Source organism: Neolamprologus multifasciatus, chromosome 18, assembly GCF_963576455.1.
Source record: "Neolamprologus multifasciatus chromosome 18, fNeoMul1.2, whole genome shotgun sequence".
Lineage (NCBI taxonomy): Eukaryota > Metazoa > Chordata > Actinopteri > Cichliformes > Cichlidae > Neolamprologus > Neolamprologus multifasciatus.
Window position 1 is genome coordinate 33,242,712 of NC_140456.1, and position 27,544 is coordinate 33,270,255.

Here is a 27,544-nt window from a genome sequence, read left to right on the forward strand (position 1 = left end):
GCCCTCCTTCTGTGTCTCATTCCCCTCGTTACTTCCCAGTGTATTTAAACCCTGTGTTTCTCCGAGTCAGTGTCGCGTCGCCCTTCTTGCTGTGTTGATCTCCCTGTGAGTTTTAGTTTGTTGTTTCCCAGTTTAGTTTAGTTTAGTTTGTATGTTTTTCCTGCCAGCCAATAAAGCTGTGACTTTGAGTTAACACCTTGAGTCTGAGCGCCTGCATTTTGGGTCCTTGACACACTCTATGCTATAATATTACGAAAAACCACATCAAAATCTAAAAATATATTATTTGAGCAGCAGGCTGCCAATTATTTGTTGTTTTAAGGGTTAGGGTGGGAACGAGATTGAAATTTTGGAATATTCTGAAGCATTTTGTGTTATTGTATACATTGTATTGGAACCTTTGTCTAATAAAAAGACCTTTGAAAGAAAAGAAAGAAAGAAAAATATAAAAATCTAAAAATTTAATATCCATATTTATTCTAATGAATTCTGTGCATCTTCCTCCAATGACCTGGCCAAAATTGCCATTAGACGTAGCTTTTCCATATTTTCTGACATATTTTGACGGCTGCACAGGTGAAATGTGTTTCAAACACAGACGGTGGAGAGAGGAGTCGAAGCACCCGTGCAGCATGCACACAATAAAGATCATCAGATGATACTGATTTACAATTTAACCCTAGTACTACTTCATTATTGTTTATATCAGTTGATGATTTTATTAACATGTTACATTATGTTAGAAATAACTCGACTTTCATTTTTGAACTGGGAATATATTTTATATATCTAATATTTACCTAATATTTATATCATAACCACTTCATCAAGATGTATTCATTCCATGTAAACTGCTTTTGAGTCAATTTACTATTGTGTAAAGAGAAGTACAAATTAATAAAGAGCAGCTGTTAAGTAGGCATGGCTGGCAACAATGGTACCCACACTGCTATTTGTTTGTTTGTTTGGTGGTTGTTGGGTTGATTATCCTTCCAGTGGAAAGAGGAATAAAGATTTGAAAGAAAAAAGAGGGAGTGTAATGTGTCAGGAAAACCTCTACCAGCTCCAGCTGCTCTTCCCATGTAATTTGAAAGGACCCCTGACCCTAAACAAAGCATGGAGAGAAAGGGCAAAGCTACAGCTAAAGAGAAAAGCAGACGGGGTGAGAGGCACAAACAGAAAGTTAGAAAATAGATGACAGACAGAGAAGGCATGAAAAACAAAATATGTCGCATTAGTAAAACTCAATATAAATCCACTCACCTTGGTGTGTAAGAGCTTCCTTTGCCCACGGCCAGGTCGCAGCTCCTGCCAGCTCTTCACGCATTGAGTTGCTTGCAAAGAAGACATTGAGTGTGTCTGTGCCGCTCAGCTGTAGTTCCTCCTTTAGTTCTTTCACACTTATATAAGCCCTGTATATGTTTAAAGAAGAGAAAACATGCAAACATCAGAATGTTTTGGAGTTCAAAGAGTGATTTAGTAGCCGAAAAAGCTAAATGCACACCTATCATCCATAACAGTATGACCTCTGACCGGTGAAGTAAGTGTGTGTGTGTGTGTGTGTGTGTGTGTGTGTGTGTGTTATGTGAGAATGTGTGTGTGTGTGTGTTCTCCTGCTGACCAAAAGGGTCATAAAAGCAGGAGGCAACATCCTAGGTCATAAAGAGGGTAGTCTCCCCCACACCCTAGATGGTTCACCCTAGATAACACAGTGAAGCCATACAAAGGGGAGGAAGTTTTCCAACATCAAACAGACCTTCACAAGGATGTGCCTGTGATAAAAACACTACCGCCCCCCCACCCAGAACCTCGAGAATCTGGGGAGGGGAGGACAGAAAGAATTCCTTAAAACAATGTACAAATGGTAAACATAAAAATGACAAACATTTAACAACATATCTCCAGTAGGTATCTCTTCTCACCCAACTCACAGCATGAAAGAAAACAAGTAAATTTCACATAATATCTTTGCAAGCAAGGAGACAAGCACCTTGCTAGGATGGTTTTGGGTCCGTATTTATCTTGAGAACTTTCTTGGTTTTTCATTACAAAGATTTAACAAGGTGCTGGAAACATTCCTCAGAGATTTTGATGCATATTGACGTCGCTCAGTTGCTGCAGATTTGTCGGCTGCAAAGGTGCTGTATTGGTTTGCGATCTGGTGACTGTGGAGGCTGTTTGAAGACAGTGATATCATTGTGATGTTCAACAGACCTTGTTGAGAACATCTTTGTCATGTGGATTTTATCCTGCTGGAACCAGCCATCAAAAGATGGGCTGGGTGCAGACCGTGGTCGTAAAGCAGCAATACTCATGCAGGCCTCAATCGATACTAAGAGGCTAAAAGTATGCCATGAAAATATCCCAACTCCACCAGCACCCTGAACCGTTGATGAGTGTACATCCTGATTGGGGTGAGCAAATTGGTCTCATTAGAATCTGTTTAAAGACAGATGGTCAGTGTAAAGTATCTCTTTACTTAAATGCATCAATATTCCTCTCAGATCTCTCTCTGCCTACAAAAATGAGCCTAGGACACTTTCATGTGTGACGCTAAGGTTGTTTTTCCTCGGCTGCTGTGAGGTCACATGTCATTTTTCTCCTTTGGTTTCATAGCTTGAAAGTTATTTCACCTATTACCATTGCTGGGTCTGAAAGTCATGCAGTGTGACTGCCCAGTGCCTCCATGCCAGACAGTTTAGGCTTTTATCCAGGTCTGTTTTTTTTAGAGCAACTGGAAGGAAAGTAAAAATCTGTCTGTTTGAGACTGCATGTGGAGTCGTCTACTCATGCACTAGCACAGAGGTAGGTCAGATTACTTCATATTTATAAGAATATATTCTGGTAAGTGCATGAATCATGCATAACTTTGTTTGTGAAGTCTTATTTTTTGTTTTTTTTTTCATCACGCACAGGCCATGCTTTCAGAGTGTTTTTCTTTTTTTATCATTATAACGTAATGGATTGTTGTTTCATGTTGTATGTTTTGAGCCAGGAGCTCAGGTTTTATGTGGTTGATCAATCTCAGCTGTAGGGCTTACTTTGTTAGAGAATTCTAAACCATAATCTAAATTTACTTCATTTGAATTCTCGTGTTTTACTTCTCGTAAGTTGGTCAAAAAACATTTATGCTTTTGATTAGGCTCAGAAGCAGGTTTACATTTATTAACAGTACCCAACCGTGCTTAAGTCTTAAAAGGTTAAAAAGCATTAGAAATATCATTATATATTTGCTCATTAAAGGACTGAGGTTTGGCTTAGTTCTCCTTACATTGTTCCAAGAACCTGAAGGATAGACAGGTGAGCTTGTGACTGTAAGACATCAGCTTTCAGCTGGGATAAATCTAGATGGATGAAATGAGAAAACAGTAATCCCCATCCTCTCACACGCCACTGCCATTAAGTAAGGCACTTCAAACTGGTTCAAAGTTGCTCAGCAGCCAAGAACCATACATCTGGCAAGTACTCCTAATGCAATCCCTCCTTCAGTGCATGTGTTGTACAGTAAATAAGAATGTGTTTCCTCAGGCACTTTGCCTGACTAAATAGGGTTTAAGATTTAAGATGCTTCAGGGAAACCCTGCTCACACTACATTACTGAAGCAGAGTTCAGTTGAGGCTGCGTGCAGTATTCATCACCCTGGGCCGATGCAATTACAAGTGACAGAAAGTTGATCACTAAAGAGTTGACTCTTCAACTTCTCAGACTCAGAGGATGCCTCGGTGGAAGACTACGGCCAACCTGGCAAATAATAAATGGCTCTACATGATTGAAATGAAAACCCTGGTTATGCATTAACAACATTTGCGGCTAAGCATGAATCAACAGCAGAGTCAGCACCAGCGCAGTTACCATGTAAAGCTGTAGATGTGCATCCATTCAAAATATTACTGTTGACAAGTCAGTTACTTTGAACCCCCAGGAAGCAGAAGGCAGACTGTGAAAATGTCACGGCGGCAGCAGGCAAACGTTTTACCGTGTTGCGCACTTTACTGTGCACCTCGCTTGCCTTTCAACAGTTTTGTCTTTTAACTAAGGTCAATAAAAAGCACGTGCAGTGCAAATGCATTTGCTCATTACCCCTTTTTTTTTTGCTAATTCTAGTTTTCCTTTTAAGACCTATGACTGACAGAGTACACAAACAAAGGAGGTGGAGCCTATCCCAGTTGTCACGAAGTTCATAAACTTCACAATGTCTTTACAATATCGTACCAAATTGCAGTAAGTCTGAACAGAGTTGCTGTGCACGCATCTTTACCTTACATATTTTACCTCACCAGACAAAAGACGGTGCAAAACATTTAGATAGCAAAACAAATGTCAGGTACGTACATCATTTTCCAGCATATTTTTAACCCCACCTGATGACGGGACATTGACCATTTTCGCCCGTCATCAGGTGGGGTTAAATGTACATACATATTTCACCTCTGTAATATCCTTGACATCTAAATTGAGCTAGTTGTAAGTATATTGGAGCTATTTCTCATATTTTGTAAACTTATTGTATTATTTAATTTGTTTAGTCTGTTACTGTTATTGTCTTGGAGCAACTGTAACCCACATAATTAACATAAAGGGATTATTAAAGTATTCTGACTGATTCTGATTGTTCATGTGTCACTTCTTCAAACTATTTTCCAGGAACTTATTTGATGTTTAGCTCCAACAGAGGCTCATACCGAGGATGCTGGCTTGTGTCTGGCTCTGAGTGCTGGATAGCTTTAGCTTTAGCCACTGTGACACTGTTAGCTTCTTTACAGATTTTACACATACATATTCAGCAGGGTGACAGCGATTTAAATGTCTGATTCATTTTGCTGTAACAAGCATTTTTGTTGTGGTTCCCCACAGAAGGTCCCGGCCCAAAAAGTGCTATAAAAATATTATATATTCATATTGTTTTCCACTTTAAATGAGTCAGTCTTTTAAAACTACTCCTGCCTAAAATATTCATATCAAGTTTTTATTATATTTCGGGGTTTTTAACACTTTAAATCCCAGTTTCTTTACATGAGCGCACTGTTTTTTTAGCCGAAAAAAAAATAAAAACTTAAATATTTTCTATAAAATACATTTGAAGTAATATTTGACTTTTATTATAATTAGGCCCTTAGATGGGTCAAAGATTGGCACCAACATTCGTTTTGATCAAGCATTATTTTTTGCAGCACCATAGTAAATTATAATAAAACAGTATATTATGTTTTTAGTTTTCACATACTAAGTCCTTATTACCTTTTTACTTTTGCAAACTTCATTCACAGTTTGGATTTTCCAAGCTAACAACTGGTGAGTGGCTGTGAGTGTATATAAGACTATTTCCCTACACATGTGTTGCACATGCATGAAACAGCCCAGGTTGTAATCAGTCATATGGAAAGCTGTCCGGTCGGTCACCAGGTCAAAGCAGAAACACTTTGAATAATCCTGCTGATATCTATCCGGATATGGACTGGGTAACGTTTTCAGTATGAAAAGATGCCACATTGTTTGACGAAAAATGAAAATGATCTTGTTCACGATGCGGCAGGCTAGTTCACTTTTCTGAAATTTCATTACAGAAACTCGAAATAGTACTCAGTAGTTTGCAAGGACCCGCGTGCTTGTATGCATGCCTGACAACACTGGGACATGCTTCTAAAGAGATGACGGATGGTGTCCTGGGGGATCTCCACCCAGATCTGGACCACAGCATCACAAAGCTCCTGGACAGTTTCAGTTAGAACCTGTTTGTGTCAGATGGACCGAGACAGAATGCCCCAGAGGAGTCTATTGGGTTTTTCTACTGGAATAAAGTGGCCACCACCTGTGAAACCATTTCTGTTTTAGAGGTTGTTTCATTGTTGCCCCACTAGCGCACATGTTGTTCATTTCATTAACACCAGAGCAGCTGAAACTGATTAACAACGCTCTCTGATACTTAACTGATCAGATCCCAGAAGTTTAACTGAGTTGATGTTACACTCTGATTCAAAAGTGTTTTTTGGTTTGGTTATTTTCAAGCAATGTATAGACAACGACTGCTCTCTGGTACTATCGGCTATGTCCATCTTATGGCTAAACTATTTTAGCATATGACTATTTTCTAGTTTCTAGAACTGAAAGCTTCCTTTTATATGTAGCACTACCTAAAATCAGCCGTTTTCACAGTTAGCCTCCCCTGTAAGAATTAAAAGCTTGATGGGTGCACTAACAGAAACTAAAAACGTAGCAAACTGGCGAGTTTGATGCTCTGGCCTAAGTTGACTAGCAGAGAAATGCATGAGGCTTGTGACAGCTTAGCTTAACTGAGCTGAGAGACAGCACTGAATCAACGTCATTCACATGTAGAACTGCTGCTCTAAGAAATATTTATACTTTTACTAGTGAATAAAAAACAAGCACATTCAAACTTGACCTAACGTCATGTCACGCACAGAATTCACACGCATGTTAAGCATGAACGAGGCTGTGACGGATGTTTCAGAGGAGCTGCCTGGAACTCTTTGCACATAAGGGCTCTGGCCAGGATTAACTAACCAAAGACTGTTAGCTAATCCAGGACATTCGTCTTAGCGTAAATATACATGATGTCCCCCGCCACCCCATCACTCCCGCCATCCTTGCCTTTCTCTCTCCATTTTTCCCCTTTTGCACTCACTTTCCTTTTTTGCGGTGCCAGAATCTCCAGCGTACCTGGCTATTGCTCTAGAACTGGCTCTTGACCACAAATTTGTGTCGTGACAGCAGCTGGCTTCAAAAACCTCAGGCCTTGTACTGGCCAGCAGCAGCTGCACTCATATAGGGTCCCAAAATCTGAATACCTGGCCAACAGCTCAGAGAGAGAGGGGTGGGGGGGCTGCAGTGAAGGGATATCAAAAACCCAGATCCCAAACATAAAAATGCTTCAGTGTTCTGCAAATGCCAGCAAAATGTCATCCTCGCATTAATTCTCTCTCCTGCCTGAGAAAGCTTGAATTGGGATCCAGGTACACAGATGCACACACACATGCTCCCACTCACACACAAGGATTTTCAGCATGCCGAGGTCAGGACCTTTCTAAAAGACCTACATTACTGTTACTCCGCTGAGACCAGTTTTTATGACACCCTGGACGTTTGTGTATTGGCTGTCCATGTTGTTTTTACTGGAGGGTCAGAAGCTTATAGACAGAAATGTTAGCAATAGTCCCTGCAAAAGTAAACTTGATGCACTGAATTACACACTTACCACTGGTGAGTTTTGCTTTCATTATCTAAACTGCAGAAGATTTCTTTAGGAAAGCAAAGCAAAATAACAAAAAACAAATCCAGATCCATAATTTTCAATCCAATTCAATTCAATTCTATTTATATAGCGCCAAATCACAACAAAAGTCGCCTCAAGGCGCTTCATAGATACAGAGAAAAACCCAACAATCATATGACCCCCTATGAGCAGCACTTTGGTGACAGTGGGAAGGAAAAACTCCCTTTTAACAGGAAGAAACCTCCAGCAGAACCAGGCTCAGGGAGGGGCGGGGCCATCTGCTGCAACCGGTATTTTAAAAGATATACTAAAATCAAACATGTTGTAATTGCCCAGTTAATTTATTTAAGTATAAATATGGTCATATTAAATCTAGAATAACTCAAAGAGTTTTTTTATATAACTAAGGCCAAGGACCAGACCTCTGAATAAAACTGTGTTGGTGCAAAACAACCGAGTGGAGTGCTCTCTGCTGTCCAGTTCTTCATTCTTACATGTTTAAATTCTATGGCTTTTAGTTTTTACATTTTTACTGTTTTTAACTTGTATTGTATCTTTTACCTGTATTGCTATGTATCGCTTTTATTTTTTCTATCTTTTTAGTTTCAAATAGTTGTACAGCACTTTGTTTGAAAGCGCTTTATAAATAAAGTTATTATTAGAGTCCATCTCCTCTCTGCAGGGTAGAAAGCTCAGGCTGCGATAGGGAACATTTGACCATTACAACTACCAACCTCATTTTTTCCCCTCTCCTCTGTGAGTCTATCCCAGCAAGCTCATGACGGGACACCATAAATTTACATCTACTTTTGACACACCCAAAGGGCTTCCTCCATATGGCCAAGCAATGAGACCACACGCACGCAACCCAGCTTTTTTCTTTTTTACTTCTACTGAACTTTAACCTTTAACCTTATGTCCTTTTCCAGAGACAGGATGTTGCACATTCGTACAGATGCAAATATGCACACCTGCTATCTGCACAGTACGGTTAGTCTCCATCTCTTGGCCACTGGGAGTTGTCCAGTTAAACATATCTTCTTCTATTGGCCGCTGAAAATGCTGAAGGTTAATCACCTTGCTCACAGGCACTGTTTTTATATTAAGGAAAGTTCAGACTTCCCTGGTGTCTATACCCCAGATTTCGTTGCCAGTTAGTTTACTGACACTTCTTCAGGACAAAGAACAAAAAGCCAGAAATTAAAGATTCCAGGAATAACACATGACCAATGCCCCTGGGGCTAAAATGGGAGTTCACTTCAATTCACTTCAATTCAATTTTATACCAGTCAAAAGTTTGGACACAACTTTATTTTCATGACTATTTTACATTGTAGATTTTCACTGAAGGCATCAAAACTATGAATGAACACATATGTAATTATGTAGTAAAAAAAATGTGTGAAATAGTTCAAAACATGTTTTTGCTTTGATTACTGCTTTGCACACTCTTGGTCTTCTCTCGATGAGGTCGTCACCTGAAATGGTTTTCTTGTCTTGAGGAAGTTCCCAGAGATGCTGAGCACTTGTTTGCGTTTTTGCCTCTGCGGTCCACCTCATCCCAAACCATGTCGATGGTGTTGGGATGAGGTGGAACCAAAGATCCACTGGTCTAATTGTCCATTCCTTGTGTTTCTTGGCCCAAACAAATCTCTTCTGCTTGTTGCTTTTCCTTAGTCGTGGTTTCTTAGCAGCTATTTGACCATAAAGGCCTGATTCGCGCAGTCTCTTCTCAACAGTTGATATAGAGATGTGTCTGCTACTAGAACTCTGTGTGTCAATCCTAAGTGATGTTAACTTGTTATTTCTGAGGCTGATGACTTGGATGAATTTATCCTCAGCAGCAGAGGTGACTCTTGGTCTTCCTTTCCTGGGGCGTCCTCATGTGAGCCGTTTCATTGTAGCACTTGATGGTTTTTGCGTCTGCACTTGTGGACACATTCAAAGTTTTAACAATTTTCCTGACTGACTGACCTTCAGTTCTTAACGTAATGATGGACTTCCATTACTCTTTACTTAGCTGATTGGTTCTTGCCATAATATGAATTCTAACAGTTGACAAATAAGGCTGTCAGCTGTGTACCAACCTGACTTCTGCACAACACAACTGATGGTCTCAACCCCATTTGAAGGCAAGAAACTCCACAAATGAAGCCTGACAGGCTCACCTGTGAAGTGAAACCATCTCAGGTGACTACATCATTAAGCTCACTGAGAGAAGGCCAAGGGTTTGCAGAGCTGTCAACAAAGCAAAGGGCGGCAAGAATCTAAAATATAAGACATACTTAGAGTTATTTATCAAATTTTTCTTTGCTACATAATTCCATTTATCTTGGTTCATATATTTGATGTATTCAGTATGGATCAACAAGTCCATTAAATGAGAAGGTGTGTCCAAACTTTTGACTGGTAGTGTGATTAGTGCCAAAACACAACAGCAGTTGCCTCAAGGAACTTTATATTGTAAGCTAAACACCAACAACTTGGCAACAGTGGGAAGGAAAAACTCCCTTTTAAAAGGAAGAAACCTCTTATATCTTATCCCGGCTCAGTGTGTGTGTGTGTGTGTGTGTGTGTATACAGAAAGCTGGGTGTTTTCTGCATGTATGCTATGCCTTCTAATAATGCAGGCTAAGTGAATCATGTACAAGTCTGCCATATTTATTAGATAGATAGAGTCTATTAGATAGATATGATTAAAATGACTGCAGCACTCTACTTTAATGCCTGGCATGCTCTAACTCTGAGATAAAATATAATGATCAACAGTATCAAACACTGCAGTGGAGTCTAGCAGGACACAGAAGCATTGTCACTTGTAACCTTCACTAATGTTGTTTCTGTACTGTGACGAATTCTGAAAATTGAGTGACACCCTCAAACAATCCATTCCTCTGCAGATGATCAATTAGCTCCTTTACCACTACTGTTTCAAGGGTTTTTGAGATAACAGGAAGGTTGAAGATTGGCCTTTAATTAGCTCAAAACAAGGAATGGGTCTAATAGACACGTTGATGGTTTGGAAGAAGTTATTATTGAATGTAACACGGAAAAATCAGTTGGAGAGAAAAAGTCTAAATAAATATCAATGGCATTGAAAGTAGATGCACATGTCTGTGAGATGGTTATGAATGCTAACTAGCAGCAGTGGGTAGCACCAGTTTGTGGCTACAGCAAGACACTCCCTGAAAAACCATAGAAATAGCAAAGTGACTTGTAACAGTAATATTTAAAACTGACTTTTTATTGACCATTACTTCAGTGTTTTTTGCTGATCTACTGAATGTAATCCACATGAATGTTGTCATACTACATAAATATCCCATTTATATTTAAAACTGCTTTACACTGAGAGCAGAATATAATGATTACACCAACAGAGGCTTTTAGAGGGAACTCTACTTAGTTACTTAACTTCCACAGTGGTAAAGAAAGGTCCATTACACTACAAAAAAAGAAAGAAATGGAAATATATCATGGGGAAAAAATGTTTGAAAAAACATTTATTCATGCTTGTGTTAAGCTGTCACACTCTGTCAGCTCCAGACATCAAAAGCTAAGTCTCATGGTTTAAAAAGCAGTTTTGGTTCCCATGTTCTGTTTCCCAGTGGCTCAGTGTGAAGCTTGTGGTTGAAATTTGGATTTTAAGTCCTTTAAGAATTTCGGCCGACGACCTCATGGGGAGGCTTCATGCGAGCTATTTAGAACGCTGTGTGAGCCTGACTGTCAGACCAAATGGAAGGCAGTGGGCTGCCGCTCGTGTTGTTTAGCAAAGATAAGTGTGTACTTTGGCCACTTAACCCACCATTTCTACTTCACAGAGCTCCCTCTAAGACCACTGGGGAAAGTGAGAGTCCCAATTTGTTCATGCCATATTATGAGCTACTGACTGCAGCATGCGAAATAAGGACACTTCACTGCCTCACAGGGAGAGGTACTCTTACTAGTGCCCATTCATGCCCATAGAAATCTTCTCTCTGGAATAATATCTTGCCTTTACTGGCTTAAAATGTAATCCTCCTACTTTCTATGCTATGTCTCCTCAACAATGTAGCCTTTTACATATTCCTGCTTAACGATATGCACAGTGTAAAACTGAACGGCCATTGTTCTCGTAAAAACTACACAACACCTGGTTCAAAATATTTCAGATTAAAAATCTTCTGTTAGTTTTTTTGGGGGGGCCTTAAAGGAAGGCTTTTAAAGTTAAAAATACAGTACAGTATGGACTTGTTCTCATAGTACTTTTCTACTCTATGTGAGGACTCACAGAGCTTTATACAACACGTCTCATTCCCACAAGTACGTTTTCTACATAGAGAGACATTTTAGTAGATAACATTTGTTTAACAAGCTTACCTGTCAGGAGAGTCAGGATCAAAACAGGTCTTGAGCACATCTGTAACATCTGGGTCACAGCAGTCTCCATCATCATAGTCGTAGTGTATACTGTTGCACTCCATGTTACAAACCCCATCCTGCCTCTTCCAGTTGTTACAGGGCCCCACCCTGAGACAGTCCCCTCCATCGTGACCCGTCCTCGGATGGTCACATTCTGGGTCACACTGGCGGTTCCCGATCTTTGCAATACGGCAGTTGCTGAGGATGAATCTCTCCCGGAGGCTAGAGTTTTTCACTGTGTAGACACTCAGATCCAGAGTAATGTTGTAAGGGCGGAAGGCCTGAGTCAGAGCCTGGTGCTGGAGCTGAATTTGGGCTTCGGTCACGGTGGGGTTTCCACCGTCATCGTTGGAGAGGTTGACAATCCGGTAGCGAATTCGCTTGGGTGTTCGGAGCTGCCAGTTGTCGTTGTACCCAGAGATGATATCTATATTGTCACAGGGTGTAAGGCCACAGGGTGGTGGCGAGAAGGAGGAGACGAGTTCTGGCTCAGGGACAGGACTGGTGATGATGGTTGGATGATGGTCTTTGTATGGAGTCCATAGCTGTTCCACCTAAAAGGCAGAAAAGCAATACTAAATAAATATAAAATTACTTAATAAAACTACAGTTGTATTTCAGCTAAGATTAAGACTATTGGAAGAACACAAATCAACAACTAACAGTGTAGAAATTTGAAATGACCACTTACATTAGTAAAGTCAGCCCACATTGCCAGCACCGGCTCACTCATGTCAATTTGGAGTGGCCGTTTGAGCAAGTCCGCATGGGAGCGGGCATAGCCCCACAAGACCACGCCTCCTACGTGGCCTCTAAAGCTTTGCCCCTGATCGGACTGATTGCTGCCAAGAAAGAGGGTTCTGCAGGCCTTCATGAAGGGGCTGTAGAGATTCCCTGACTGGTGGCTGCTTTCTCCTACCTAAGAGGGAAAAAATTAGGGATTTTTTTTCTTCATTTTATCATGTTCTGAATATACTTTAAGATTAATTCTTTTTTAAAAGAACATATAAGCAGTAAGTCATCCAAATGTTACAGCATTAGAGTGCTGTGGCAGTTAGCTTTTTAAGAAGCTTTCATTTGGTTGGCATGTGATATATTCACTCTGCTCCATGGATGCTCTCATTGGCAATAACTTCTATTGCCAACATATTAATTGTAGGGCTGCCACAAACGATTATTTTGATAGTCACTAGTCACCGATTATTTTTGCGATTAGTCGACTAATCAGATCATCATCCATTGAACGTAAAACTACAGCTTATTGCACCAGCAGCATCTGCTCTTATATAACTATCATTAGCTTACAGCTTTAAGTGTTTAAGGTATGTGCTAACTAAAAATAAAGACAAGATGATACTTTATTAAATTTAAATGAAATTTACAGATTGTTTTGGTGAAGTTTAATAAACTCCTTGCTATCTAAAATATAACAGGACACCAGAGTAAATTCTCAAGCATCTCACACTTCTGAGAAATGTCAAGCTGTCTGCTTGACATTTATTCAGCTGTGTAAAAACTATGACTTTAATCTCAGCCAAACCGATTTATGCAGGAACAAATAAAATACTGAAAAAAGCCAAAAAATATAATTTTTAAGTTATCTAAGTGACTTATATATCATGTTTAACCTGAGAAGCGAAAGACAGCGGTAGGTTTGAAAACGATTTGCCGGGAGTCCGGTGTTCTCACGGCTCTAGTGAGCCTAGCCCCCGGCTAGCTATCGAGCTAGTGGGTAACAGACGTCTCCGAAAACGTCGGAGCGCTTTTGGAAAATATGTGGTGTCTTGATAAACTGAGCAGATATTTGAGGTTTACACAGCTACATTCTCGCCTGAAAATATGTTAAACGTTTATTTTGTGACCCAGAAAGAATAATAAGAGTAACATTTAAAACTAACTAGCTGCCGCCATTGTTGAATTCTGGGACACAGCTTCTTCTTCTTCGGGGTTTAACGGCAGCTGGCATCCTTGTACATGCAGTGCTGCCATCTTCTGTTTGAGTCCGTTATTACACTCTTAAATCCTACTACTTATTCCTGCATCTTTGGGAATCTTACAAAGCTTCAAACGACGTGTCGACTATTAAATTAGTCGTCGACGATTTTGATAGTCGACGTAATCATGACTAGTCGACTAATCGTGGCAGCCCTAATTAATTGGGTGCCCTATAATCTGACAAAAGGCAAAAACAATCCCTAAGAGGATATTGTAATAGAGCTGGTAAATATGATATATAGCCATGGGTGAAATGCCTGGAAAATATCATGAAATGGACCATTGATTTGTGTGACCAAACTCAACCAATGTTCAATCACACACCTTAGCTCCATCAACATACAAAGTCATGTTATGACCATTGTAAGCGGCCATCAGGTGAGTCCAGACATTGGCTCGGTACCGCTGGTGGCTGTGGACAGTGGTGGATTTCACAGCTCGGTCTGTACGAAGTGTGAAGTAGAAGCGTGCATCTCTGGTGCCAGCAGTTTCCACAGTGCGAATGCCTACTGACCAACCCTTCTCACTTAGTGAGTGGGAACAGTTGTCAAAGACACCTAGGGGAGAAAAGTGGTGGAAAAAAATGAATATTCACAATTTACAAAGAGTCAGCACCCTTGAGAAATCGAACAATCGCGCCAACAAGCAACCTTTCCAAGTGATTATACTCCTATGATTGCAGGAGGAGAGACTAAAAGAGAGAGAGCAGCGCATAGAGACACAGTTAGAGAAAGTAAGACAGAGAGAGTAGACAGAGCCAGAAACAGCAGGACAGAACAGAGAGGGGAAGAAGGACGGAGGTATTTCACTAAGCAAAGGCAAGGCCCTGATGTTTCCATCTGCTGTTGCAACAGACACACACAGACGCACATCTGCTCCCCAGATGTCAAATACTAGGACAGAGAAGGGTCAGGGAACCCCCTCACCCTCCTCAATTCTCTGTGTGTGTGTGTGTGTGTGTGTGTGTGTGTGTGTGTGTGTGTGTGTGTGTGTGTGTGTGTATAGGCTTACTTGTGTGTCTAAAAGGGAAAAACATCCCCATGGAGTTGAGCCAGTTTCATGGCTAAGCATGTTATTCAGTAGTTGAGATAAGACTATAGATTTGTAGCTTAGTGTGGTAACTTCAAAATGGTATTTCACTTGCATTACACCGCAATGTTTCAGGACGACCAATCAACAAGCATCTTCAATGTGGCGATGCACGTTCAGCTTAATTATTGCACTGAATCAATATTTTAACTCTGCAGCTATTTTGGCCTTTGGAGGGAAGCAGAAACAGCTGGTAATATAACGCTGATATACTGTGGATTTGTACAGTCAAACATATTTACAAACAATTTGAGATCAACTCCAGGAATGTTCCTGGTGGCAAACTGATTTAAACATTGATCATAAAAATACTGCATCTGCATTTAAGCGTTGTTTTGTCCTCAAGAGCTACATTTTAAATACAACTGAAATGTGCAGCACAAGACGACACTAACAATGTCACATTGAAAAAAGCCAAAAAATATAATTTTTAAGTTATCTAAGTGACTTATATATCATGTTTAACCTGAGTAGCGAAAGACAGCGGTGGGTTTGAAAATGATGTGCCGGGAGTCCGGTGTTCTCACGGCTCTAGTGAGCCTTGCCCCCGGCTAGCTATCGAGCTAGTGGGTAACAGACGTCTCCGAAAACGTCGGAGCGCTTTTGAAAATATGTGGTGTCTTGATAAACTGAGCAGATATTTGAGGTTTACACAGCTACATTCTCGCCTGAAAATATGTTCAACGTTTATTTTGTGACCCAGAAAGAATAATAAGAGTAATATTAAAACTAACTAGCTGCCGCCATTGTTGGAAACTGAGCAGGGCCGCGCTATGAATTCTGGGACACAGCTTCTTCTTCTTCGGGGTTTAACGGCAGCTGGCATCCTTGTACATGCAGTGCTGCCATCTTCTGTTTCAGTCCGTTATTACACATTGGTGGCTAAACTTAGCAGTGTCAGCGCTATAATTTTTTTCCTTGCCCAAATGTCTGTGCAGTTAGCATCACTCAACTAACATCTTTGAAACAACAGGCAACTGGTGTTGGACTAAACACAAGATAATTATTTTAACCAACTTATTTTGTTGCTGCAAACTAGTAGGGGTGGGGGAAAAAATCGATACTGTGTAGTATCATAATATTTTGTTTGCTAATAATGTATCGATACAGGGACAGCAGAAATCGATATTTTGTTACAAAAAAGGTTTTTGTGCTCTGACTTCAGAGCATGTTGATCCTTTTTCTGAGCAAGAATCCTGACGTTCCTTCACTGTCCAAATGTGTTTAACTTTTTTTTGGCAGCAATAAACATGACAGTTTACTTATTTTAATTTAAGACATGTTTTATTTTAATTAACTTTAAAACTTTTTTATTTAATGTAAAATTATATTTTGTTTTAATTTACTTTCAAATTCTTCAGTTGCTGAAGGGGCTGCATAGTTTTCATAAACTGCATAGTTCAGAATAGCTATAATTGTACCAGATGGTTGATTCAGTTAAGTTGGACTAGACTGTAATACAAACCGTTCAATTTGTCAACAATCAAACTGAAATGAGAGAAAGACTGAGTGTGAGACTTTGATATTAGAGAAAATGAATATTGAGAAAGTTTACCTTTATGTACAGAATCTGAATATCGCAAAATATTTTAAAAAATTGCAATAATATCGTATCGTGAGTTAAGTATTGTGATAATATCGTATCGTGGGATGTATGGTGATTCCCACCTCTACAAACTAGCAAGGACAGAAATGTCCCTATGCAGCAATTTTAAAGGGAAATACTTTGTATCCTCAATTCTAAATGCTCCATCTATCAAACTGCTGACCTCTTCTGTCTGCTGTGTGCTTGTTGGGCAGGTTGTACAGCATCAGAGATACTGTTAAAAAACTTCCTCTAACAAGGTTACTGAGGACAGTGAAACATCCAGGCCAGGAAACCCAAACAGTGGGCTGAATTATGTCCTGCAGAGCAGTGAGACGCTGTTGATGACTTTTTTTGCAGCTCACTACTACTGCTGCCAGACAACTCTATTGAATTACTCAATCATTTGATTCACTGTTAGAGTTCAGCTTTAAAAATGCTACATATAGCAGAGTAGGAAACATGATCCAATCTAACATTGAAATCAAAACATACGACACTAAAGTAACAATAATTTAAGACTTTTATCAAAGACTTTAAAAACATTACTAACATTTAGAGAATTTCACATGTCACTCTATCATTGATGAATATTTTATACAGTGTTGAATTTGTTTTAACTTTAGTACTATTGCTGTATATGTTGTGCAACATGCATGGAATCATGCAATAATACATCTTATTATCTGTATTATATATTAATGCAGGGCTTGTCAAATGTACTAATGGCGTCATCATTACAGTGTTTGTCCAGCAGCCCGCTCGGGACTGGACTGTTTACAACATTCTGCAGCGCACACAGTCACACAAGAATAAAGGGTTGAAATGTGCAAACAGATTTAAAAGATCATCAGTGACCATTAGAAGTCAAACCAATGTCAATGTCATGTCTAGCAGAAACAATAGGAGTTTGTTTTTTACAGAATTGGTCAAATTCCTTCTGGACACTACAAAGAGAAAGGCCCATGCCACAAAATGCCGCCCTCACATAAGGAAGCAATGAGGGGAAAGAAAAGTTGAGTAATGGAGTCGGATCTTTGATCAGAGTAAATGTGAGCGGACATAACAGTTTGTGGTCTCCCTCACTATCTGGACAGCTGCAGTGCTACACCATAGCGCTTTTATCCTCTTCAATTTGCTTGATGTATGTGTTGTTCTGTCAAGTGTGCAGCTTTTCAAATGCAACATTCTCAGTATTAGAAAAATAGCCGTGTTTGTCTTCACGAGAAGAGCCTGCAAAACAATGCAGGTTGTGTAGGAATCAGTGTGTCTGCAGCTGGCACTTACAATCAGTGGAAATCCACAGGGAAGCTAACTGTTGATGAGAAGCTGAGTGAAATCCATCGTGTTTTGAATTAGAAGGCAGTTTACCTGGTTAAACCAATCTTTTAATGTTATAACTCACTTTAGCTTTAGCGCTGTCACGATAACTGCGTATTGATGGTAACTGATCTTGAAAGGAGTTTATTTTCAGTTTGTCAAAGTTTCAGTGTTATTTCATTAAATTGATGAAAACCAACTAAAACTAATTGTAATTAAAAACAAAAAGTGAAAAAGCAAACGCTGTGACTTTGTGTCCAAAGTGTCGATGTGTTGCACTGAAGAGATACAACATTGTGGAAAAATCTAGAACCAACATCTTTTGTTTATCTTTTGCAGTGTCTGGAGAGGATGCAGTGATTTATTGAAACACGAGCAAAGCATTCATGGGAACGCATTATAGAAAGCAAAGAAAATCAAACATCAGTATTTGATATGACCACCATTATTCTGCGACACAGCCTGAACTTTTTGTATAATTCCTTTTAGTAACAGTAACAGTTTAGAGCAGGTTCCCCAGTCTCACTGAAGGTCAGCCCACGGGTCTTCTTCATCTTTCAGGTATGCTTTTACTTTTACTGGCAGTGTATTTGGGATCATGGTCATGCTAAAAGAATTAAGCCGTTATCAATCAACCGCTTTCCAGATGTTATTGTCACAATCTGACCATAACTTGCTACATTCATAGTTCCATCAAAGATACCCAACACCACTGGCTCTCATGCAGCCCCAAACCATGACACTGTTTTACTGTTGCTATAGACACTCACTGTTGTTTTTCTCTGTTTTGTACTTATTGACGACAATTTGAACCAAAAATTTGAAATCTGGATTCATCGGTGTATAACACAGCCTATCCCAGCTGTCATAGGGCGAGAGGCGGGGTACACCCTGGACAGGTCGCCAGTCTGTCGCAGGGCCAACACACAGAGACAGACAACCATTCGCACTCACTTTCACTCGCACATTCACACCTAGTGACAATTTGGATTATCCAATGAACCTATCCCCACAAGCTGCATGTCTTTGGACGGTGGGAGGAAGCCGGAGTACCCGGAGGGAACTCACGCAAACGCGGTGGCATGGTGGTTAGCACTGTTGCCGCACAGCAAGAAGGTCCTGAGTTCAATTCCAACGTCAGGCCGGGGTCTTTCTGTGTGGAGTTTGCATGTTCTCCCCGTGTTCCAATTAACCTATGCGTGGGCGATAGGTTAATTGGATAATCCAAATTGCCACTAAGTGTGAATGTGAGTGCGATTGGTTGTCTGTCTCTGTGTGTTGGCCCTGCGACAGCGGTGTACCCCGCCTCTCGCCCTATGACAGCTGGGATAGGCTCCAGCGCCCCCCACGACCCTGAAAAGGATAAGTGGAAGCGAATGGATGGACATGTGCTCAGCTTAAAAATCACAGCCAACAGTACAACAGTGCTTTTCTTGAGTCCAGTTTGTGCATCATTTTTTATGCGTCACCCTTTCCGGTTTGTTTCCCTTCATAAAGAACGGCTTCTTCACAGCCTCCACTTGTCCCGTTTCCTCTGATTTTTTTAAGGACACACTGCACACCATGCTGTCAAGTTTGGGAATCACTACTTTATACTTGTTAAACTGTTATCTTTGTAACTTTTTATAGATTCAACTAAACTTATGTAGTTGTGACAGGCATGGTTAAACATTTCAGGCATGCAGAATATTTGAATGATTTTAGGTCACAATTAATCGACTTAACAAGAAAAAAAACATTTCCCCGAAAATGGTCAGGTACAAGGACTGGACTGAAAACAAGCCAATGTTCAAAGAAGAACTTTGAAAGACTTTTAGAACAACGGGAGAACGTCGGGCAAAATATAAAGAAGTGAGAAGTCGTTCAAGACTTTGTACAATCTTTTATGAACTGACGTTAAACTACACCGCCTCAAGCTGGCCTGCACTTTCTTCTAATGTCAATTTTTAGCACAAAACGGTGCAGCAAGTTAACATAAGCCATATTTAACCAGGTAAGTTGCTCCATATAGATTTTTGTGGGATTTTTAGCTTAGCGTATAACATTTTAAGGCTACAATCTAACAATTTTGAAAGCAACATTCGCTTCCTGGTTTACATTGTAATCGTAAAATTCTTCCAAGAGGCTGTGTCGAGTGTCATCACTCATCACACAGTTATCAATACCAGCTATCAATATATTCATCGTCCTCTTTATAATAGCCTATTCTTCAGAAATGGAAATGATCCTGTCACATTATCTTCGTCAGCATCCGGTGGCAGCAATGATAATTGCTGTCGGTGTCCAATTATGTCCAATCACACTCATTATTGTTGTCAGCAGGGATGTAACTAGACCCTAAAACTTCCACGGTCTAGTTTGGGGTATGTATTCAAAACAAGCTGTACTCATTCATAAGATAATTCTATTAAGCTCGCATTTTTCTGGTTGTAATTATTGTTGGTACAACCCAAGGATAAGCTTGAGAAAATAGTAATGACAATGAGCAAATGATACAATCTGATCGGAAATGTATCCATATTAAAATATTTTGTTTGCTTAGTTTCTTATGTTGCACATTTTGACACACTAGCCTAAATGAGTGCACCAGAAGAAAGCAACAATCGCCCTGAGGTTATGAAGGGAAGGATGTGACAGCACTGAACTGTGTTTTTGGAGTTCATCTGCGCTCAGTGTCAAGGGTTATGTGTGACAAAACAATAGGAGCAAAAGTGAAAGTTTTACAGTATGGTAGGAAGATCTGCTGTGTGGTATGACTTGGAGACAGTGGCACTAACAAAAAGACATTTGAAGATGTTAAGATATTTTATTGGTATTGACCAGGAGGGAAAGCATTAGAGATGAGTATATCAGAGGGAGATCTCAGGTCGAAAGGAGACAGACAAAAGAAGAAGATTAAAAACAAGATCTCCATCACAGTGTTAGCTTATCGAGTGGGGCGTGTCAGGGAAGCCTATTTTTTAATATAGACATTAACTAAAATAATACATGTTCTGTAGTGTTGGGTTATTCTATGTTTGTTTCATTGTGTTTACAGTGTAGTTAGTGAATTTGTGTATTAGTTGAAGATAGTTTTGTAAAGCTGTGACACCATGAGTGCAGTGGAGGCCTGCTAACTGAAATACTTTTATTTATCCACATGAGACCACTTTCAGTCAGAGACATATTTATATTACATATTTATCACCATCGTCGTCCTTTCTCAGTGACCTCAGTTTTGATCATTATTAAAAAGCTTTCTACTTCAAAACGTCTCAAAACTGACTGAGAAATTGCTCCATGCGGGTCTTATGAAGCTGTCGCCCTGTGTTTCCAGGATTATCCAAATTATCAGTAGGATGACTTCAACTTCCTCAGAATGCAGCAGTCCTTATATGTACACAGCATTTTGAACACAATACTCCAGTGTTGAAATCATTTCATTGGCTCCAGTTCAACATAGAATTAACTTTGGAATCCTTTGATTGGTTTGGCTTTCTCAGTCTCATCATCAGGTGCCGATCGTTTAGCTGTTCCCAGAATTAAATCTATGAGCTCTTTGGAACAAGCTGACCTGAGGCTCATTAAAGCCGTGTCTACAAAAACAAACTTAAAACCTTTTTATTCACACAGGCTCACACTTAATAACTGTGTGTGTGGGTGTCTGTCTATGCTGACTTGTATTTTATTTTTCTGTGAAGCTTGTTTTGTAGTGTTTTGCAATCTAATATGTTAAGCACAGTGACTTTACTGTAATGAAATGTGCTAAATATAATTGCAATTTTAATTAAATTTACAACATGGACCAATATATATATATATATATATATATATATATATATATATATATATATATATATATATATATATATATATACCTTAAATAACGACTTACGTGTAATGTGTTTATTCTTTTTGTCTGTTTACGTTCTAAATATTGAAATATGTAAGAGGCCGGTTGGTATAATTAAGGGCATAAGTAGCAGATTTTAAATTTGGAAACAATTGACTTCATTAACTAATTAAATTAGTTCACTAACTTAAGAAAAAGCCATCTAAGGCAGGCATTTCCCCCTTTTTTATTTAGCTCTGTGAACCTTGTGTAATTGCAGTACAGAGCGAGTTACGGAAACACTTTGAATCCGTGAGCGTGTTTATGAATGACCGCAGTCACCGCAAGGTTTGGCATTTTAATGATGTGACTTTTTATGAAAGATAATATTAAAGTCCAGGTGATTTACAGGAGCCGTGCACAGATTTGTAGATATTTGCTTGTTAGTTTAGTTCATCTGACAGATTAATAATCGGATGATTTGAGTTTGCCTGATCAGTGATGTCTAGATGAAACAGGAAAAACCTCGCTTCAGTTTCAGAGAATTTCGTGCAATGAAACGGAAGACTGTCGTTAAAAGGGAGCGATGGCAAACTTTTTGTGGCCTGTCATGCATGGGTGTTAACTAGATAACAGCGGTACCTTTGATGTTGTGAAGAAGAGTTTACACCCACCTGCTATCACCGCGGGATTGCTCTGCCCTCCCTCTGCCTTCACCCAAAGCTCCAGGCTGAACGTGGCCCTCGGAAGCTCCACTCCCGCCGGCAGCTTCACCTTCAGTTGTTCCCGACGCCCGTTGAAGTACAGGGCTGTCATCCAGGACTGGGGCACTCTCGGTACAGGGCTCCCCCAGGTGTCTCCCTCTTGCACCTCGTCAGAGTAGTCCTCCGTGACGCTTTCGGGGGTTGCTGTGGAGGACTGGTCTTCATCTCCCTGCTGGAGCCTTTGGAGGACCTGGAGCCCCCTGGAATCCGTGGAGCTGAACGGGGCGACTTTCTCCCAGCTGGAGTTGCCCTCTTCTTCGTAGCGAAACGTCCCGTGGAGGCTGCGGGTGAACCTGGAGCTGGGGTCGCGAGGAGCGCGCGCGGGAGACACGGCGTCTTTGAGGACAGACTGTCCACCGCTCGCGCCGACTTCATTCTGCTGCCTCTGGTTGTCCGTGGAGTTTCCGGGCGACCCGAAATATTCGCCCCCCTCTCTCCCCGCCACTATCCCGGCGTCTCCCCGGCCTCCCTTCTCCTCCTCCCCCGCAGGAGCGAACCCTCGCGCCCCGGCTTCCAACCCGCAGCCTCCTGCACAGACCGCACGAGCGCTCTTAACAGTGTACAGCTCTCTCCGGCTCGTGTGCGTCCTCGTACGGGCCGCTGGAGGGCGTTGTTGGGTCGGGGAGTGAGAGCTGGGCTGCCGCCGGGACCTCCACACGCCGGAGACGGCGCAGGGTTCACCTGCCAGCCTGGACAGCTCACGGTCTGCCTGCCGGGCCAAGGAACGCTTGTAGAGGCTCAGCGCATTGGAGCGAAGCAGCCACGTGTTAGCGATGAAGACGAGGAAGACAGCCAGTAGTCTGATCAACAACATTTTCTCGGGTTAAGCGTTTGGCCGATGTATAAAAGGAGATTTCAGCCTTTTTTATTTTTACTATTTTTAACAAAGGAATCTCACACAGGCTGAGATTAGAGAAATCTGCGCATTTTTTCACAAGCAACAGAAAAAAAGCTGTTTTTTCTGTCTTTTTTGTTTTGTTTTGATTATTTTTTTTAACTGTAATGAACCTACTTAAAAAACAAACAAAAACAAAAAGGCAATCAGATGAAAACATACATCAGTGCATCCCAAAGAGTTCGAGAGGACATTTAAAGTTTCTCACTCAAACTTGAGGATTTTTAGAAGCTGTAGATTTGAAACAAAAGCAGGTGTTCAATATTGCTAAACAATCACAGCAAAAATTCAGAGTTTTTGCGAAGTGAAGCTAAATCGCACACGTGTGCACTTTGCGCAGACACTTAGTGGGGACTCGTTGCCCCCTTTCCCGTGCGTGTCCGCAGTATATCTGCAGCCTCTGACTCTTTATTTCATCTTAGAGGGAAAAGAGCATACACCTAACTATCTGTGCAAGCCTTTCACAAAGCCCACGAGGTAAAGAAACACCGGTCTGATTTAGTATGTTAGAAATAATTATCAGCGCAAACGTTTGTTTTATGAAGAAGTAAAATATGGGCACATTTGTCTAAATCATAAAATCATCTGATATCTGGTTTCCCTCTTTGCTCGAGACCTGCTGTTTCTGTTTACCTGACCACAGCGGCATCAGTTTAGTGCGTCCTGTTCCAAAAAAAAAGAGAAAAGAAACATCTGACCGCAAGGTGGATCGGAGTAAGCGCTGCAAAAGAGCGGAAAAAATAAAGCGCAGTGCAAAGTGCCAGCCCTAAAATAGCAAAAGCCCCACTTGTTGAGCGTCCCTATAAATTCTGTAAGAGGACGAATGTGTTAGTCCATCAGAGTCAATCAGAGTTCTGCGTCTGCGCTCGAACTCCTCTTTTTTTCTTGCGCGTCTCTGTGCGCTCTTTGCTGCTGCTGCTGCTCCTCTCCACCGGTTTATGCAATTGTAGTAATATCCTCCTCCATTCACTCCTTCACCTCTCTCTCTCTCTCTCTCTCTCTCCCATTCTCCCGAGTCCAAAGGTTTTTATCAGGGAGCCCCTACCCGCCCTGACATCACCGGTAGGGGAAGTGTGGTGGTGGTGGTGGTGGTGGTGATGGAGCAGGAGGGGGAGGTGTCCTACCCTCTCCCTCACACTTGAGTTTTACAAGGGAAATCCTCTCCTCTCTTCTTCTGCTGCTGCGCTGTGCATCACTCTGATCCAGAGCTGAGAGAGGAAAAAGGCTGTAAAGTTTATTTCTACATTTATTATTCTTGTCCTGACCTCATCCACCCATCCATCCATCATCACTGGCGGGGGGAGGAGTATCCTGGCCCTTTTACTCTAGTAAAGGTGGCAATGCAAGACTGCTGCTAAACATGCAAATAGGCCGGAGAAATCCAAACCAAACGGCAAATATAGTTCATGTGATGTCCTTCTAACCTTACAGGATGCTTATGAATCCACTGCATTTGTTTGACACCGGAGGAACCAGCTTGTAAAAATTTGTTCTGCTACATGTGAGTAAAATTAGGCTCTCATCCTTCAAATGCCACCTCCATGGTGATTTACTTCAACCTGGGACTTGGAAGTCCCAATGCATGGGGTTAGTGTTATAGTCATTGGTAGGGGTTGGAACTGGGGTCATCACCGATGACGGCTTTGAAATCAGAGAGTTAAAGTGAGCTTAAAGTGAGGCGTGACGTCCTTCTCTGTCTTGAAACATTTGTGCATCTGGTAATGTGGAGACTGGTCCAGGAAAAAAGTGCACTTGTGTGTGGGCAAGTGCACAAGCGCAACTTTTAATACGTTATATTATACTATCTTATGTTATAATATTACATCATGCTTATTTACATTATGATATTCACAAGTCTGCAGTGAATTACTGTGTAAACTGGTGTCAGATTGAGTAGAAAACAATCGCAGCATAAGCTACAGTAAAGGTTTTGTTGTCCATGTCTTCTTAATGGGACTCTGTAACCTGGCAAAGGATGAATGATGGTGGCTGGGATGGGGGAGGAGAAGTGTTTTCTCCCTATGACCCTCCCTCACTCTCTTTCCTTCCCCCTCTCTCCCTCACACACATGCATTACCCCTAAACGAAATAGGTAAAGTTTGAGTAACCTTCTCTCTTCCTTGTCCTTCTTCTCTCCCTCCCTCCCTCCCTCCCTCCCTCCCTCACCCATTCTCCTGCAGTCTCACTCACACTCTGGCTCTCTTCACTGGTGCAGCACAGAGAGGCACAACATCTGTCCTGCACGTGAAAAAGGTTGTTTTCTTTGTCTGTTTTTTTACCATCCAAATATGCTACCTGCTTTGTGCTGAACTCTTGTGCTCGTGTGGGCCAAGGCTGAAAAAAGGGGGTTAGGCAGAGAGGAAGAAATGAAACCAAGGTGGATGATGGCGAAACAATGCAATGCACACAGATTCGTCCGTTTGTAGGCGCCCAGTGAAAAGCTGTGTGCATCTGCATACATGCAGACACATACTTGCATAGTGAAGTGTTACAACAGCAAAAAAATACATTTTACTATCTTTTGATACTGTTTTCATGCAAAAATGACAAAATATTACTGAAGGTCCAGCGGATTGTTTTGTTTTTGTTGGTTTTTTTTGTAATTTCCATTATCAGGAGCAGTCTGTCCTCTGAAGGAAGGAAGGGCTGTGGTTGAAGTCTCACAAAAGCAAATGAAAGGCCCCTTTAATGGTCAATTTTCTTTCAACCTCAATATTCACCCTGTTTGTTTTCTCCCTGCCTTTCGAGCTCGTGCATGTAAGCGCGTTTCGGGCAGAAACTCAGTAATGCTACTAGCAAACAAACAGAAAACATGCGTTTAAAGTGTTGCAGGTCTCCTTAAATTCTTTGTCGTTTCCGAGCCAGCTCTGAAGCTGATCGCACATTGATGAATATCTCGAGCCATGATGAATACCCTGCAAATGGGAAGATAGCTTTTGGCATCTCGTGCAGGCCGTCTAAGTCAAAAGACAGGTGTCCTCACTGAAATGTTTCCAGAAGCTGCAAACAAAATCTATACTGATCCTTAAAAATCACTAAGAAGTGATATTTCCCCAGATGACTTTAAAGTCTTGAAACTGCACACTGTGTTTTTTATGAATAAGTCATTATTTATCTTTTAAGTAGTCATTAAATCTTTAATAATAAACCCACAAAAAAAGGCCTCCTGTAGTCCACTTTTTTGTTGTTCCACACCTTCTAAAGTGTTGCCTCCTTCTTTCAGGCCCTGCTATTTTACTTTTTTTGTGAGGCTCAATTTGCCAACAGGGCCCTGGCTCAAGGTTGGAGATGGAAATGGAGGAGGAGGGGGAGGCCACCGGCAGTTATGGCAGGGGCCCCTGAAGGGGCAAAAAACGGTCCTAAAGAGTGGGAGGCAGGAATTCCACAAACGCAGCCTGCTAAACATTCAGCTTTCTCTGCTGCAGAAGTGCCCTTTGAAATCCAGCTGCAACTGCATTTGGAGGAAGAGGGGGACAAGAGAAATCAGAGGAGGAGGGGGGAGGGGGTCTTTAAATTTCCAACAAAAACAGAGGATGGAGGAGAAGAGGCAGAAGAGAAGGAGAGGAAGAGAGCCATAGAAGGGAGTGGGGTGTCTGGTAGAGCGTCTGAAAGGGGGTGCTCCTCCGGGGCCTCACCCCCCACTGTAAGGGACCTCCACCGATTATCCTTCATCTCAGCTTGTCCGTCTTGACCCCACCGACCCCGAGGCCAGCTCCATGTCCCCTTCCCCTTGTGCTCTCTTTTCTACACACACACACACACACACAACCTGGATCCTCATGCAAAAAAAAAGAAAAAGGAAGAGGGGGGGGGCCCAATGGGAGAAAATCCAGGCTGATGCGGAGGACAAATGAGAAGGGGGAAGAATGAAGAAAAGAGTGCTTTTCACCACCACTGGTGTGAAATAGAAGTGGGGCAGGGAGATGTGCCGAGGGGGAAGACACACGAAGCACGGTGTGTGGACAGTGCTGCAGGTGTTTCACTCCAAGGATTCAGGATTGAGCAGTGAGGGCGTTCAAATCAACAGCTGCGACATTTGGGCAACATTTGCTTCGTTGCTTGGAAGCTTCACACTTTCATTGCCCTTTTTCTTCTTCTTTCAAATCATATTTTCTACCATCTGTAAAGTGAAAAAAGTGACACAAGTTTCCTCTTTTTGGAGTTTTTGTGAAAACTGCATCACTGCTGATATTAGCACAGTGACTTTCCATTGGCTTCTTCTAAACTCAGCATGATTCCCCGCCTGCATGCAGCACAGAGGAAGCCCCTTTAACATGGTGGTCCCCTCTCAGAGAAACTCAGTTGCTCTTCGACGTACTCAGTAACTTTCCTCTAGCTGAAAAAAACGTACCCTCCATCCTAACTGAGCTCCATAATGAAACATATAAACTTCTTTCCGCAAACAAAAACATGGGAAAATCCAATGTCGTGCGTGCCTACGTGGAGGACCCC

At 41.3% G+C, this 27,544-nt stretch overlaps 1 protein-coding gene across 2 annotated transcripts in view; it reads right to left on the minus strand.

Moving 5' to 3' along the window:
- The window catches only part of pappa2 (pappalysin 2), a 102,277-nt gene extending 79,128 nt beyond the window's left edge, over positions 1 to 23,149 (minus strand). The window contains exons 1-5 of one of the 2 annotated variants that reach the window (XM_085141189.1): positions 22,108 to 23,149; positions 13,953 to 14,185; positions 12,325 to 12,552; positions 11,592 to 12,187; positions 1,264 to 1,412 (exon numbers count right to left, since the gene is read on the minus strand). In XM_085141189.1, the coding sequence (XP_084997315.1) occupies positions 1,264 to 1,412; positions 11,592 to 12,187; positions 12,325 to 12,552; positions 13,953 to 14,185; positions 22,108 to 23,011 (2,110 nt within the window). In that variant the 5' untranslated portion in view covers positions 23,012 to 23,149. The remainder of the gene's footprint in view (positions 1 to 1,263; positions 1,413 to 11,591; positions 12,188 to 12,324; positions 12,553 to 13,952; positions 14,186 to 22,107) is intronic. The other variant, XM_085141190.1, reaches the window with a different exon arrangement.
- Between the last annotated feature and the right edge of the window lie 4,395 nt (positions 23,150 to 27,544).